This window comes from Quercus suber, unplaced genomic scaffold, assembly GCF_002906115.3.
Source record: "Quercus suber isolate HL8 unplaced genomic scaffold, Cork oak 2.0 scaffold_953, whole genome shotgun sequence".
Taxonomy (NCBI): domain Eukaryota; kingdom Viridiplantae; phylum Streptophyta; class Magnoliopsida; order Fagales; family Fagaceae; genus Quercus; species Quercus suber.
Window position 1 is genome coordinate 176,031 of NW_027070373.1, and position 14,512 is coordinate 190,542.

General features: G+C 32.4%; 1 protein-coding gene across 1 annotated transcript; it reads left to right on the forward strand.

Annotated features, from left to right (window-relative positions):
* The first annotated feature begins 9,077 nt into the window (after positions 1 to 9,077).
* On the forward strand, positions 9,078 to 10,872 carry LOC111984716 (transcription factor MYB15). Its single transcript, XM_024016336.2, has 3 exons — positions 9,078 to 9,354; positions 9,679 to 9,808; positions 10,207 to 10,872. Exons 1-3 carry the CDS (start codon positions 9,222 to 9,224, stop codon positions 10,706 to 10,708), a joined length of 765 nt encoding a protein of 254 aa, XP_023872104.1. The 5' UTR covers positions 9,078 to 9,221; the 3' UTR covers positions 10,709 to 10,872.
* Positions 10,873 to 14,512: the final 3,640 nt, after the last annotated feature.

Here is a 14,512-nt window from a genome sequence, read left to right on the forward strand (position 1 = left end):
GATCATGAGGGTTGCTCATAATTGTTTATTTGGTGGACATAGATAAACTGTACTGGTCTTCTCATTGTGAGGCATGTATCCATAAGGATGTATAGGCTGATAGTGTCGTGCTGTCCATGATTCAATACATAAAATTAGAAGTCAATTTAATACAAATGCACAAAGATATATTGAACTCTTTAAGTGACCAATTCACAAATTGTAATTTTTTTTTTTTTAAGATACAATGACTATCTTCAAGTGAATGATTTATTCTCGACAAGATTTGTCCTTTGTCCAGCCTAGAGAGAGAGTAGTTGATTTTACATTTTATAATTTCGAAGAAAAACAAAAAATTAAAGCATATATAGGTTTAAGATTTTGTTTGACATAGGCAATGGCTAAAACAATTTAAAATGCAAAATATGGATCCTAGTGAGCATCTTTCTACAATGTACCATTTATTTTATCATCAAAACTCCTCAGTGAGGTGATATGAGCTTAGTTTTCTCTTTATAAACGCTTAAGTTCGAGTCTCACTAATGTATAGGTAGGGTGAGCAGATCTAATGAAGACAAGTAGACAACGCCCTTGATCCTCTCCCCCTCAATATTTTTTGATGTTCCAAAATTTTTTTTTTTTTCCTTCCCCATTATCTACATGCAAGACACTGACATGTTTGGTTAATTAATTAATTTTGGTTGATTTCTACGTCTTGGTCTTTGGTAGTAGCATTAAGTATTAGCGATGACATCTCTCACTTTAACGTCATCTAAAGCCTCACATGTTGTCCTTTACCATCGCGTCATCTTAGGTACGTCAGCTTCACAACGCAATCAAACAAATGGGGAAGTAAAGTAAATTAATGTAAAAGGATTTATTAATATATGCCTTAGGTATTTATTAATAAATTATTTTAAATTTTTTTTATAAAAAATTATAAAAGTAATTGACTGTTTTGATAATTTTTATAATTTTTTATAATTTTTTTTAAAAAATAAATAATTAATGTGTACCTTTAAAGCACGTATTTATATTAAAAGAGGAAACGAAAAAATGTGTTTTAATTGAATTTTTAATTAGGCTCTTATCTTATCCGATCATTTATAGAAAAAATTTAGATTCTATTACACCTAGCAAATCGTGTATTCCCTAAGTGGTTTCCATAGATAACTGATCCATGCACACTAGTTCAAGTCTCTTTCTCTTTCTCTTTGGTTCATTGGTTTTTGTTTGGGATGGTGGAGATTGAACAACTTTGAGAGGGAACCAAAATTTCATTTGTGCATGGGAGCTCAATTGCTCAAAGCATGACACCAAAAAAGTGGAAAAAAAAAATCAACTTTCAATAAAAAAATAAAATAAAATATGAAGATCTAGATTCTAAACTAGTATCTATTTGATTTTAACAAAATATTAATAACAAAATAGAAAACACAAAATATTTGTAATAAATTTCATCTCAATCAACTATGAATTAAATAAAAACCAGATTAATTATCTCATTATTTTATATCTGTTACTTTTATATCTAAAAACTAATTAGGGTTGCCAAGTAAAAAAATTAAAAAAAAAAAAAAAAAAAACCCCTAACAATAAAAGTTCAAAACTATTTAGCCTCAATCGCTTAGTATTATGATCAATAATACATTAAATATTCTTCTAATATGTTGCCAACTTGAAAAGAAAAAGAAAAAGTGAGGCACTCATACAAATCGTTTAGGTATAGTTTGAAAGTAATACGACCGACAACATCCAAATCCTAATGTTTTAAAACATTTTAACTTTGGATCCCCAACAGTAAATAGTTAAGTGCCAATCACACAATCATTAAAAAAAAAAGAAAAAAAAAAAGCATACTGTGGTTTGTAGTTGGAATATATGGGGGGAAAAAATCATAATTTGATATCGTTTTTTTTTTTTTTAATACACATAAGTTGATATTGTTAATACTTAAGAACTTGTTATGTAAAATGCGTTTTTTTTTATGGACTTGTAGCTAAAAATGGGTTAGACTACCATTTTAATTTTCAGGTTAATATTAATTTGGAGGGAGCCCAAGTATAATTTTTTTGGGGACCAAAATCTAAAATCATAAATATATAATTTTATTTCTTCTTTTAACTCTTACTATATAAGTTGCTCCGTCATCGGAACAACTCCTACTTTTTTAAGAAAACTTTTTAAAAAACAACTTCCACTTATATATTTGCATCTCCATGTTACAAATTTAAATCGCATATACAAATTAAAGTGGTTAGAGTAACACAGTCATATGAAAGCTATGCATCATGAAGACTTTCCCCAATTTGAATCTTTATTCCTCATCAAAAGTTGATAATATCGTTAATACTTGAGAACTTATGTGTGCATCAGTGCATATGTGTTTGTTTCTTAAAAAAAAAAAAATTCCTCTACGTTTTTTTTTTGGTTTTAGATCAAAACTCACTAATAAAAAGAAAACACAATTTCTTGTATAAGTAAGTCAACGAATAGACTTTAAAATAAAAATTTATGAAAATACCTCAAGTCTTCTTTATCTCATGAAGTGGTTCATCGAAAAAAAAAATATAAATCTCATGAGGTGAGTCAAATTTCAAATATCTTTTCTTATAATGAGAAAAGGTTTTCCTAACTTCCAATTTTTTTATGCTACATGCAAGACTTGAATCAAATTTCTAAAATAAAAATATATATGACCAAATTTTATGTTATAATTTAGGATAATTACCATCACCACTCAATCTCCTTATTCTAATTGTATTTTTAATTTCTTTTACCGCGTCAAGGAGGTAGTGTGTGTGGTGGGGGAGGGGTGGTGTGTTACTCGTGTTGTGGCCCATTCAATCACTTTCAACGATTAAAAAAAAAAAAAATCACTTTCAATATAATATAAGAAATAGCGACTTTTCACGTAGATTGCTTTTACACGGGTCTGAAAAGACTTTTTACTAGTAAAGATGCTCAATAATTTATTTGATCTCGCTTTCAAAAGCTAAGAATTTTATTTTCAGAAGCATAAAATGGCCTTTAAAAATTGCAATCCTATAATACGCTTTTGACGACTCAAATTCTGTCTATATTCAATGTTCCTCCCTGAAAACTGAATAAGGTTGCAAATCTATCCTTTTATCTACAACTAATCAAATTACGTAGGTAACAAACAAAGTCTCGATGTGACACAGTTTTTGATTCAGCCAAAAAAACAGGAGTGACAGTTTTTATTAAAAAAAGAGTAACATTACTTGGAAGAAATTAAAGGATAGACAAAAAGACGAAATTGATATGTCTCAAATATTTCATATGCATGCTATGGTAGGATTTAGAATGAGTAGAGAATGAAATCACATAAAAAAAAAAAAACAAAAGTTAAAGCAGAGATTATATCTATAAGATACAATCATAACTAGGTATTGGAGTCTTTTTTTTTTTTTTTTTTTTTTTTTTTTTTTTTCCTAGGTATTGGAGTCTTTCTTTTTTGGGCTAAGTGCCATATAACAGAGATACAAAATCAGCAAAAGAGAAAAATAATAGAGTTCTCCAGCCATCTTGACAGCTCATTATACACAAATAAATAGAAATGTTTTTTTTTTTTTTTGAGAAATAAATAGAAATGTATTTAGTTGTCTAGCAAGATAGTGATGTTTTGTCTCTTAAATTAATACTAAAAATGGCATAGCTGGCAATAATTTGCATAAGCTGTGGAGGAGGGTACTAGTTTTGTACAAGAATTGATAGTTTAGATCTCCAGCTGTATATAATTATAGGGTGATGGAAATTACTTTTCATACTGTTGGTCTCGAAAACAGGAGGATTGATAATTTTATATGAGAATACTGGTTTCACCTAAAATTTATACCATATTTTAAAAAACACAATATTTAAAGGGTAAAATGCACTTTCTCCTTTTTACTAGCAGTTCATTAAACCACTCAAACCGCCCGACTGTATTAAAATTGACCAAAATTTTCGCAAAATAGAGTAACCAAACTGTACTACACCCATATATATATATATATATATAATTTAATATATTTACTTTTGTGCGTATATTTTCAAGACAATGGAAACGTTTTCAGGGTTGAGCAAAATTTTAAAAGGAGGAAATAAACACCTAAAAATGTTTTCTAGAAAACGTTTTATAATGAAACAAAACAGAGCATATATTGAAAAATATCATCCCAGGACATACTTGTGGGTCGAACTTATCGCTAAAATTTATGAGCTCCTCATACTTTGTCTTCTCATCTGCATTCTCATTTCTCACCCTTCTTAATTCTCATATTCAAACACAACAATTTTTTCTTGCTACTTAGAATGTATCTCCACATTCTTATTGTTAACTATCACATTAACCATTGGAATAATACCATCATCACCTTTTAAAGGTATGTCAAACAAATCCTCATTTTTTTAAAATTATAAACTCCTTCCCAGGGTCTCCTCAAACAGATTATCCTCAACTTTCTCACATAATCCCACATCAATCATTTTCCTCAATATCACCTTTTAAATCCACAAATGTCTCACCATCATCATCGTCCTCCTCTTGCAAAATATTACAACCTTCCCTTTATCCTTAACACTTGCATTCTTTTTTTTCTCACAGAATCTTTATCATCCACAGTTTAAAATACCCTATATATAATTTGATTATTGGATAGCTTTTATGGTTGACCAACATTTCTTATATCTTTTTATCATCATGAATGGTGACTGGTGCATATATCATCCTTTAACTCCAAAATATTTTTCTTGTGAAAAAAACTTCCTTGTTTTTTTTCTTTGATCTCAAACCCAATACCCTAAACATTAACATACACGATCCTCATATATAGAGTTTTTCACATCCAAATCCTCCCACAAATACTTCCTTGTATGGTTGGTTGTTAATTTTACATTACAATGAACTCCAAAATTATTATTTGATTCTATAACTCATAGTCAACCATGATCATGAGAAATTTACATGGATTATAAAAAGTTGTATGCACAAACACTGTTATAACATGATAAAGAACACAACCAACACATAAATATAGACATAGCATTACAAAGTGTAGACAACCAAAACATAACAATGAATACTTTAACAAGTGGGGCTCAAGTCCAAAATCACTTTGGTGCACAAATTTACATTGCTATAAACAAATGACACAACATTACATGCTTAAAAAACAAATCAACCAATTGGGACCTCTAAGATACACATTCGATGAACTCGAGAGTTGAGACCATTGAAAAACATCATCGTTAGTGTGCGATTGGGACCAGTAAAGAACTAAATCAAAGTCAAAGGCATCAACAGGATAAACAGAAAAACCAAATCATAATTCCTTCATATATATAGGACCTATATAAAGAAAACCCTAGATTCAAAGCACTTAATTTATAGAATTTGGCTCTTTTTGTTTCAAAATTCAAAATTTTTTTAAAATAGAAATCAATCCCGACCAAACAAATACCCAAACTTCACAAGCCAACAAACCACCTAAACTATCAAAACATAACAATTGACACTTTCCAACGTATACCAATATCTCAAAATTTTCTAACTTGTTTAGTGATGCCGTAACTGGTGAATCTACTACTGCCCAAATCTTTTTACATATAAGAGTTTGATGTCTTTGAATTTCGTAGATGACTCAAGAATGAGGGTTTATTGTTCAAGTTTCCAAATTACCGATTGATATAAAATGACAAACCTTTTTCAAAAAGTTTTTGTGTTGTTGTATTTTTTAACAAAATGAGTCGCGACCATTATTTGTAATATGTTAAAAGATCCATCAATTTTGACCCGTTAACTTGAAGGGTGGTTTTGGCAATTTGATATCATGGGTTTCAAATAGTGGGAGTTATTTGTAAATATGCAATAAATCAAAGAGATATTCCTCAATTTTAAAGTTTACGTAGGGGCATGGGGGATTGGGGAGGAGGGGTTGAATTGGACCCAATAATTAAGGGGGAATAGTGCAATTAACCTTTTTTTTTTTAAATAAAATAAAATTAGGATGTTTACAAAAACATATTAAAAATTAGGTTAAAATACAAAACTCATCTTTTAAGTTTCACAATTTTTTATTTCAGTATTCTAAGTTTTAATTTAGTACTTCGTTAACATTCCATCCATTTCTGCCATTAATTTAATATATAATATTTATTTTATTATTTATTTCTTAATATTAAAAAAAAAAAAAACCAGAAATTAAAATACAAACCATGTCGTTGTCGTCCCTCCCCACCTGAAGAACATGAATAGAAAGTAGAAACCCACCATTTGAAAGTAGACGGTAAAGTGTCTTAATGGGTGTAATGGATTCATCCCAAACTGAACCATTCGAAATTGCCCGAGTAAAGAGTCACAGGGTCTTGCATTGGTTCAAGGGAGATTGGGCAAATGAACACAAATTGAACCTCATATAAGTCCAACTCTTCAATCATCTTCTTCAAATCCAATTTCTCAACACCAGCTCCAACAACCCCCCCCAAAACCCCATATTTGACAACCGTGTCTAGATCTAGAACATGCCCATCTCCACCACCACCACCTTCATACCCAGCAACCCCATCTTTCTCTTCGTCAATCTGTCTCTCCTCTCCCTCTTGGTCTCTCGATCTCTCTTTATCTCTCTTTCTCCCTCTTAGTCTTAGTTATCAATGGGTTAGGCTGGTTTTCTATTCGTGTTCTTTAGATGGGGAGGACAACCACATGGATGCTATTTTAATTTTTGAGTTTTTTTTAATTAACATTTTTTAAAATTAAGAAATAAATAATAAAATAAATATTGTGGAAGGGTTTTATAGTCTCAGCCCCCAATTAGTAGGTATTGTCATCTTTGTAAAAGCCTTGTGCTAAATAGCGACCAAGGACACTCCCCGCAAGGTTTTGCTCAATCTCACATCAGAGAGAGACGCTTCCCACATGTGCCTTATAAGGATTGACCTCAAGACACATGTGTACCACTATGAAACCCTCCCACAAATATTATATATCAAATTAATGGTAAGAATGGATGGAATTTTAACGGAGGATTGAATTGAGGTGGATTGAAACTTAGAGGACTAAAATGACAGAATGCAAACTTAAATGACTAAAATTTAAAGTTGTGAAACTTAGAGAGTGAGTTTTGTATTTTGGCCTAAAAATTAAAAACTCATTTAATAACTAAATAACGGATAATTTGACCATTGAAAAACAAAAATACTATTAAATATTAATAATAATGTATTATTTGAATAAACATAAACATTTTATTATCTAAACCTAAATCTATATATAGCTAGTTTTTAGGTGAGGGAGGTAAGTGATTGACCTTATGTGTCAAATGTCATAACAGTTGTCGGACCGTGTGTCTTACCGATCCATCCAATGACCAATTGGTGAAAGATGAGGGGGCACAAATCTTTTATAGCATTCGATCGTAGACCAAGCTCATTGATATTTAAGGGAATTGTGAAAATCCCTCACAATAGTAATTCTCACATGGATAGGATAAGTGAGAATTAATATTTCTTACCTAATAGGTGGGAATTAGAATTCCTGTAATTTGTAAGAATTAAGATGTTCATGGGAATTATAACTCTTGAGAATTAACAATTCCTATCACAAATTCATATGTAAGGAATACAACTCAATGTAATGGAAGAGCTAACGATAAAAATATGTGAATCAATATTTATGATTTAAATTTGGGGGGCAGTACCTTTGGTGGAAAGTGTAGTTAAAATTTAATACTGATAAATCATCATTTATTCTAAAACTTCAGCTGTTCAGAAAAATTATAAATTTAATTATTCAACCAATATTCTAATATTTTGTCTTGCATGTGGGTGTAGACTCCTCCTCAATTAATGTGGCTTAACACATAAAATTTTTCATTTTTAAATGGGACAGGGAATCAAGGCATCGTTCAAAATCAAAATCACATACTTTAGTATCATAGAAGGTATGGTGTAACCACTCCCATTCAGGGTGGTCTTACAAGAATACATGACAGAAGCAAGCTAGGCTAACAAATCAAGAAAGAATGTTATAGAACTAATATGACTCAAAGGAATTCTAAATATCTACCACCATGATAAATTACTCTTTGTCTGGAAGTGTGAATTATTAGAAAATGAATTCAATCATTTCACTATTATTCTGAAAGATACTAAAATGACCTCATTCAATTTTTATTGATATTTTTTCACATACAGAATGACATGCCACCATGTGTTTAATCATGTTTCTTGGGAACAATTCGTATATATTGGGCAAATGTGTTTTGGCTGATTTTGTCACCCCTAGTATACAAAGATCTCCCAGCCCACCCCCCACCTCCCCCCAAATGTCCTAAATTCCTAATTTCCATTGGGCATGCTCTTCTTAGAGCGAAAAAGAGATTGGTCAATTTTAATTAGCTACATTGGGTATACTCTTAAGAACCTTTTTCTGTTATTCAGCAAAAAAAAAAAAAAAAAAAAAAAAAAAACCATTTTTCTTTCATCTATTTATATATTAATGAATCATTTTTTTATGAAATTTATTTTATGAATCATTGATCAGCATCCTTTGCACCTGATAATTATATATGTGCCCGTATTTGGATATGGGAGATTTTTCTTTGATCTCCGTGCTTATTTTACAAAAATTCTACCCTACCATTGTCGCTCCTAGTCTTTGAGACTTTCTTTTCTTTTCTTTTCTTTTTCTTTTCCTTTACCTTTTCTACCTCATCAGGTTCTTGGTCGGATCATAATCAGCGCGTCAACCTTAGACTTCAAACATAAAAATGAAAAGTTAAGAAAAAAAAAAAAAAAAAAAAGCTATCACCATTTAAATAATTTTCACAAAAGAAACTACCTAGAAAATTATTTTCAAATAGCAACAGGAAATTAGAAACAATTAATAATTGAATATTCTTGTAGTACAAACAACGCCAAATTAAATCATAGTGATTCACTTTAATATAGCGATTGACCTCTTTTGCCTGTTTCATGTGATACTTTATAAGGTCTCTTTCACTTTCCTAGTATTATTAAAAGTATATGAGACATTTCATTGCATCTTCTATCGGGCCCTCATTGCTTTATTAAAATATGAAATAAATAGAACTACTTATATATTGAAGTCGAGGGTATACATTCATAGTATTAACACGTTTAATCTGCGAAATTTTTATGCATACAAATATTGTAAATTTATCTCTTTGAACTAAGAAAATCAACCGCAGGCGAGAAAGAGAGAGAGAGAATTAGAGATGGTGAAAGCTCCGTACTACGACAAAAATGGAGTGAAGAAAGGCGCATGGAGTCTAGAAGAGGATAATAAGTTAAGAGCATATGTGCAGAGATATGGCCATTGGAACTGGCGTGAACTCCCCAAGTTTGCTGGTATCAATCTATACTTTCTTTAGAAAGGTGGTAGGGAATTACCAATTTGAAAAGCGTATAATTATAATGATGATAAATAAGGCTATTTCACTTAGGCTTCTTTATCTTAAATATTAAACTTGACATGTATAACTTTCTTTTTGGGGATGAATTTGACATGTGTAACTTTAGTTGATAAAGGCATGCCAATTGTACATGGTTTTCAATACATGATCAACTTAATTAGTTCATTTATATTGTTCGAGAACTCAAAAAGAGTAAGAGAAATGGAATGAAGGGATTTGAATCAAGGTTGTTAATGTGTTTAATTGTTTTCTTTAACAGGTCTATCAAGATGTGGGAAGAGCTGCAGATTACGATGGATGAACTACCTTCGCCCAGATGTAAAACGAGGGAAATACACCAAAGAGGAAGATGAAAAGATCATCAAATTGCATCAAGAACTTGGGAATAAGTACGAATTTTTTACTTGTTGAAAATAAATTTCGAAACTCTTGGGTAGATACACATGAGTTAACATACAAAATCTAAAGTCAGTCATATATGAGTGCAAGCTTTTTTTTATTTATTTATTCTTCTTATGATTTTGGATAATAACAAGAAGTTAAAATTCATATCAAGCATTGACGAACTTCGAACAATTTATAGAAAATGTTTGCCTGAAACGTGTTTGTTGCCAGGAGCTTTATAGCTCGGTAGTATTTAGTTCGTCTCTATTACGATGAGAACATGGTTCAAATCAATCTCTCCATAAGTGGTAACAATTGAATATGAGAGAGAGAGAGAGAGCTTGTTGTCAATCATTAGTGAAGTCTGTGAGTTGCGAAGCTTATGAATTTCTTTAATTTACAGATGGTCCAAAATAGCAGCAAAATTGGCAGGAAGAACAGATAATGAAATAAAGAACCACTGGCACACTCATCTGAAGAAGCGTGCAAAGGAAAATCAGGTGTCTTCTGAGGTGAAGGAGCATCCTAGTGATATTTCCCAATGCGAAACAATAAGCAGAAACAGAGACTCAGAAGCTGAAAGTGTTCCCGGTAATGCTCCCTCTCGCCTCATTTTGGAGAGCTCTCCGTTGTCTCCGGAAACAAGTTCTAGTTATTTCTCCACTTTGAGCTCTCATCATCAAGCACCTCCACCTCCATCTGGGATAAATCAGATTGCAGAAGAAGGTGTTGCTTCATCAGAGACATTTGATGAATTTATTGGAGATTTCTGGACCGAACCATTTGTAGCTGACAATACTTTCTTTCAAAATAGTTGTCCATTATCCTTGTTAAACAGGGGATTGATATCACCATGTGTTTCATATTATGATGATGACATAGATCTGTTTTACCAAGTGATGTAAGCCTTACCAAAGCACCAGTGTAATTTTTTTTGGCTTTTTAAGTATGCTTCACATGACAATTGTCATTTGGCAAGAGTCCCCCTCCTTCTTCTTCTTGCTAATAATGAGTTGGGATTGTAAAAAAAAGAAAAAAAAAATTATTATAATTATATATTCAAGTATAATACGCTTGTCGTTGTCTCCCCTACCAGTAAAAATGCCAACATCTATGTTGAATTAAATACATAGATTATGCAAATCGGATCTTACAATTATGGCCATCACATATGAAAGTATTATTTTTACTGTGCTGACTGCTGAGTTTAGTTCCATCGGATGCAATTAAGCATTAACTATGTAGATCAATTTTTGGATGATATCTTCTATGACAAGCATGCCAAGTTATTTATGTAAGAGCCTCAGCATCTGACTCTCTATGTCACTTTTTAGTAAAAGTTTAGCTAAATTCAACCCCAAATCCCTTCCATTAGACTCAATAGCCTCTAGGCAAAACAATAAGAAATGCATAGTATCCCGCCCTATTGTGTGAGGCACTGTAGCTCAACATTTTATATTTGATGATTTTACCCCACTCTCTCTCCCTCCAAAGGCAATATCTCATACTTTTCATCATCGATCCGTCTAAAATCTTACCATATTAGGGAATATTGGCGAAGATATGAATCTCCAACAAAGTCCTTGACAGAGTTGTTGTGGATTCGAGAGAAATAGGAGAAGAGTAAATGGTTAAACGAGTTAGCAATTGAATCACTAAAATGACAATCAATGATGGTCTTGGAGTAGAAGGGGAAGCTAATAAAATTATGAAATCAGATACCCGATCAAATCTCAGAGCAAGTTTGCTTAGCAATGGACAAGGCCAAGTGGTTCAAACTCCAGTGTACCGAGGTGGGCATGCATGTTGTTAGGGCTTTAGGCCCCGGAAATCACAGTATTGACCAATTTTTAGTCAAGTAATTAATTAAATTAATTAAGCTTTAGATATGAATTAGATGACATCACATAAGAATGGATCACATAAAGACACCAGAATAATGACCTAAGAAAACCGATGAAACAAATCGTTTCAATGGTACAAACTTGTGGGGATTTAACTATCAATCCTAAAGGCAATAAATCCATTAGAAGAAAATAGAAGTTTATACAAAAGATTTAATCTTAAATCTAATACTACCTCATGTAGTACTTACTAATATGACTACGCATTACTTCGAGATCTACATACTCTTCTATTTAGATTTGTTGCACACAAATTCACAATTCATGACTCCAAGATCCACTCTTAAAGATTTTTCCCAGTAACTAGATTATTAATTGGATACAGCAACTTCACTTTAATCATCGGATCTTTGGTACGCACACCAGTCTCCAATTGATGCCTTATGAGAGCTTGGAAAATTCCAGACTTCTGTACAAATACATTGCTCTATTGTGTGTGTAAAAACATTCTCTAGGGCTTACTTATATAGCGTACTTGAGATGCACATAACCCTAGATCCAACAGCTAAGGAAAAATATTGTACATCTGATTTGCACTATTTTCTATTGATCGAGATTTGTAGTTTGACCAGTTGAGTGATGTGACTCTTGACCTGTCAAGTTGAAGTCGAGAACCTATACAGTAGAAGTTCTGTTTCTACATTCTCTTTGAACCTTGATTTGTCTTGATCAAATTCCTATCTAGTATTAATTTAATAGATAAACTAAGTTCTAACTATTACAATTGTTCACGATTTGCCAACTTAAAAATATAAACCTAACACAAGTAGACCAACTCTCATTCCAATCTCTGTATGAGTGCTCGATTCATATCTTGAGCTCATTGGCCATGGGACTTGCACCTTTGCCTTGAGATTTCTTGGCTTTTCTATGTTAAAAAGAAACTGCTCTTCAAAGATTTGTGAGAAAATTTTAATTTTCCTCGCAAAAAAAGTGTGAAAAAATCGATATTTGTTTGTACGTATGAGTGAATGAGAGTTGAGAGAAGATGCTGATAGAATTTTTGTTTGAAATTTCTTTTTATTTGTATTTTATTTGCATATCAAATAGAATGAAAGCTGATAGAGAAGATATTGAAATTTGAAAATTGATGAAGTGATAAAAAATTCATTTATCTTGGGTAAGAGATTATAACAAAAAATTAAAATAATATTTAAATAGAATTGAGAACTAAATAAGAAGTCTGATGATGTAAATGCAAGCAAATAGCATGTTAATTTTTTTTTTTAATTTTTTTTTTATGGAGACTTTAGTTAGAATATATATATATATATATATATGAAGGTTATATTGCAGTTAAAACTTTGTTGTCACAGGGATGGAGGAACTCCTGGGCTTTGGGGGGCAATGGTCCCTCAAATGTTGTTGTTGTTGTTGTTGTTGTTGTTGTTTTTTTTTTTTTTTTTTTTTTTTTTTTTTTTTTTTTTTTTTTTTTTAATAATATTAGTATATATGCAGTAATAATTTTAACAATTTTTATTTTAGAAAATAAAGGGTTGTTTGGTAGACATGTTTAAACACATGTTTTCAGTTTTTAAACAACATTACACGCATTTCCACATACTTTTTTTGTCCACACATATTTCTACACATGTTTTTAAACAACAAAACACATGTACCAAACACCCCCTAACACTTTCCCCCTAATCTTGACTTTTGAGATGAGCAGCCACTGGATGAGCCAGAAAGTGATTCCGACGATGTCGAGATCTCCTTCAATCCCCATTCCTTCAGTATTCAGCTGAGATCTCCTTCGCTCCTCACTCCCTCTCTCACGGCTGTGGTGGTGTTTTATGGGGTGAATTTTTGTGGCGAGATAGGCATTTTCAAGGGTTTTTGTGGTTCTAGTTGTGAGATCGGTGTGGGTATGGTGGTTTGCAGTGGCGTGTTTATGGGTTTGCTAATCAAATTTGGTCATGGGTGGTGATGGGTTTGCTTGCTAATGGGCTTTGGTCGTGGAGGCCCTAATAGTCATGGTTTGGTTGAGTTAATTTGGGTATGGGTGGTGTTTGTGTTGTTGATGGTGGGGATTGTGGTTGTGGTGGTGGCTATTTTTTTTTCCTCTAACGGTGTGGTTGTGGTTGGGCTTGTGACTGATGTGGCAGTGGTGGTGGGTGATTGATGGTGGTGGAGGTGAGGGTTGCCTTGTTGGTTGTGGGGGGTGGGTTTCTTTGTATTTGCTATTTATGGTGGTGCAGGGTTTCCATGGTGGTGGTGATGGGTGATTAATGGTGGTGCTAGCTAATGTGGGTTTGTGGTGTCGTGGTGGAGGCAATGGTGGTGGCATGGTTTTGACATGTTGGTGGCAATGGTGTTGTTTTTGTTTGGTGTTTTTTTTAATGGGTTTTGTTGTTGTATGGTGGCGTGGTTCTAGAGTGGTGTTGGCATGACGGTGGCATAGTGGTGGTGTTGTTGTGGTTGTTGGTTACTTTGAGGAAGAGAGAGAAATAGTAAAAAAAAAAATATTTAAATAAAATGGCCAAAAAAAAAAAAAAAAAGAGCTTGGGATGTTAGAGCAACTGCATCAGTTAGTGTAAAATCTCCATCTATTTTGCAAGAAAAAACCTATTTTTTCTATTTTACATACCCACTTTTACAAAACACCCACATCAATTTATCTATTCTCCACCTTTATTCAATAAAATATTCATTTCTTTAACACTGTCATCTCTCTCACAGACTCAACCCACACAGCCACCTTCATTAAGCAACCACCATCATCAAGATCAACGCCTTCACCGACGGTATCCCTTACTTCTCCAGCAGGATCTATGGCCCACGTTGTCCCCAAAGGAACAAGCTTGT

Bases quoted from the DNA above. Each gene is read 5' to 3' on its own strand.
- LOC111984716 (XM_024016336.2), top strand. From the start codon at position 9,222: ATGGTGAAAGCTCCGTACTACGACAAAAATGGAGTGAAGAAAGGCGCA. The intron at 9,355-9,678 runs GTATCAATCTAT...TTTCTTTAACAG, and splicing joins TGAACTCCCCAAGTTTGCTG to GTCTATCAAGATGTGGGAAG. The intron at 9,809-10,206 runs GTACGAATTTTT...TTTAATTTACAG, and splicing joins CATCAAGAACTTGGGAATAA to ATGGTCCAAAATAGCAGCAA.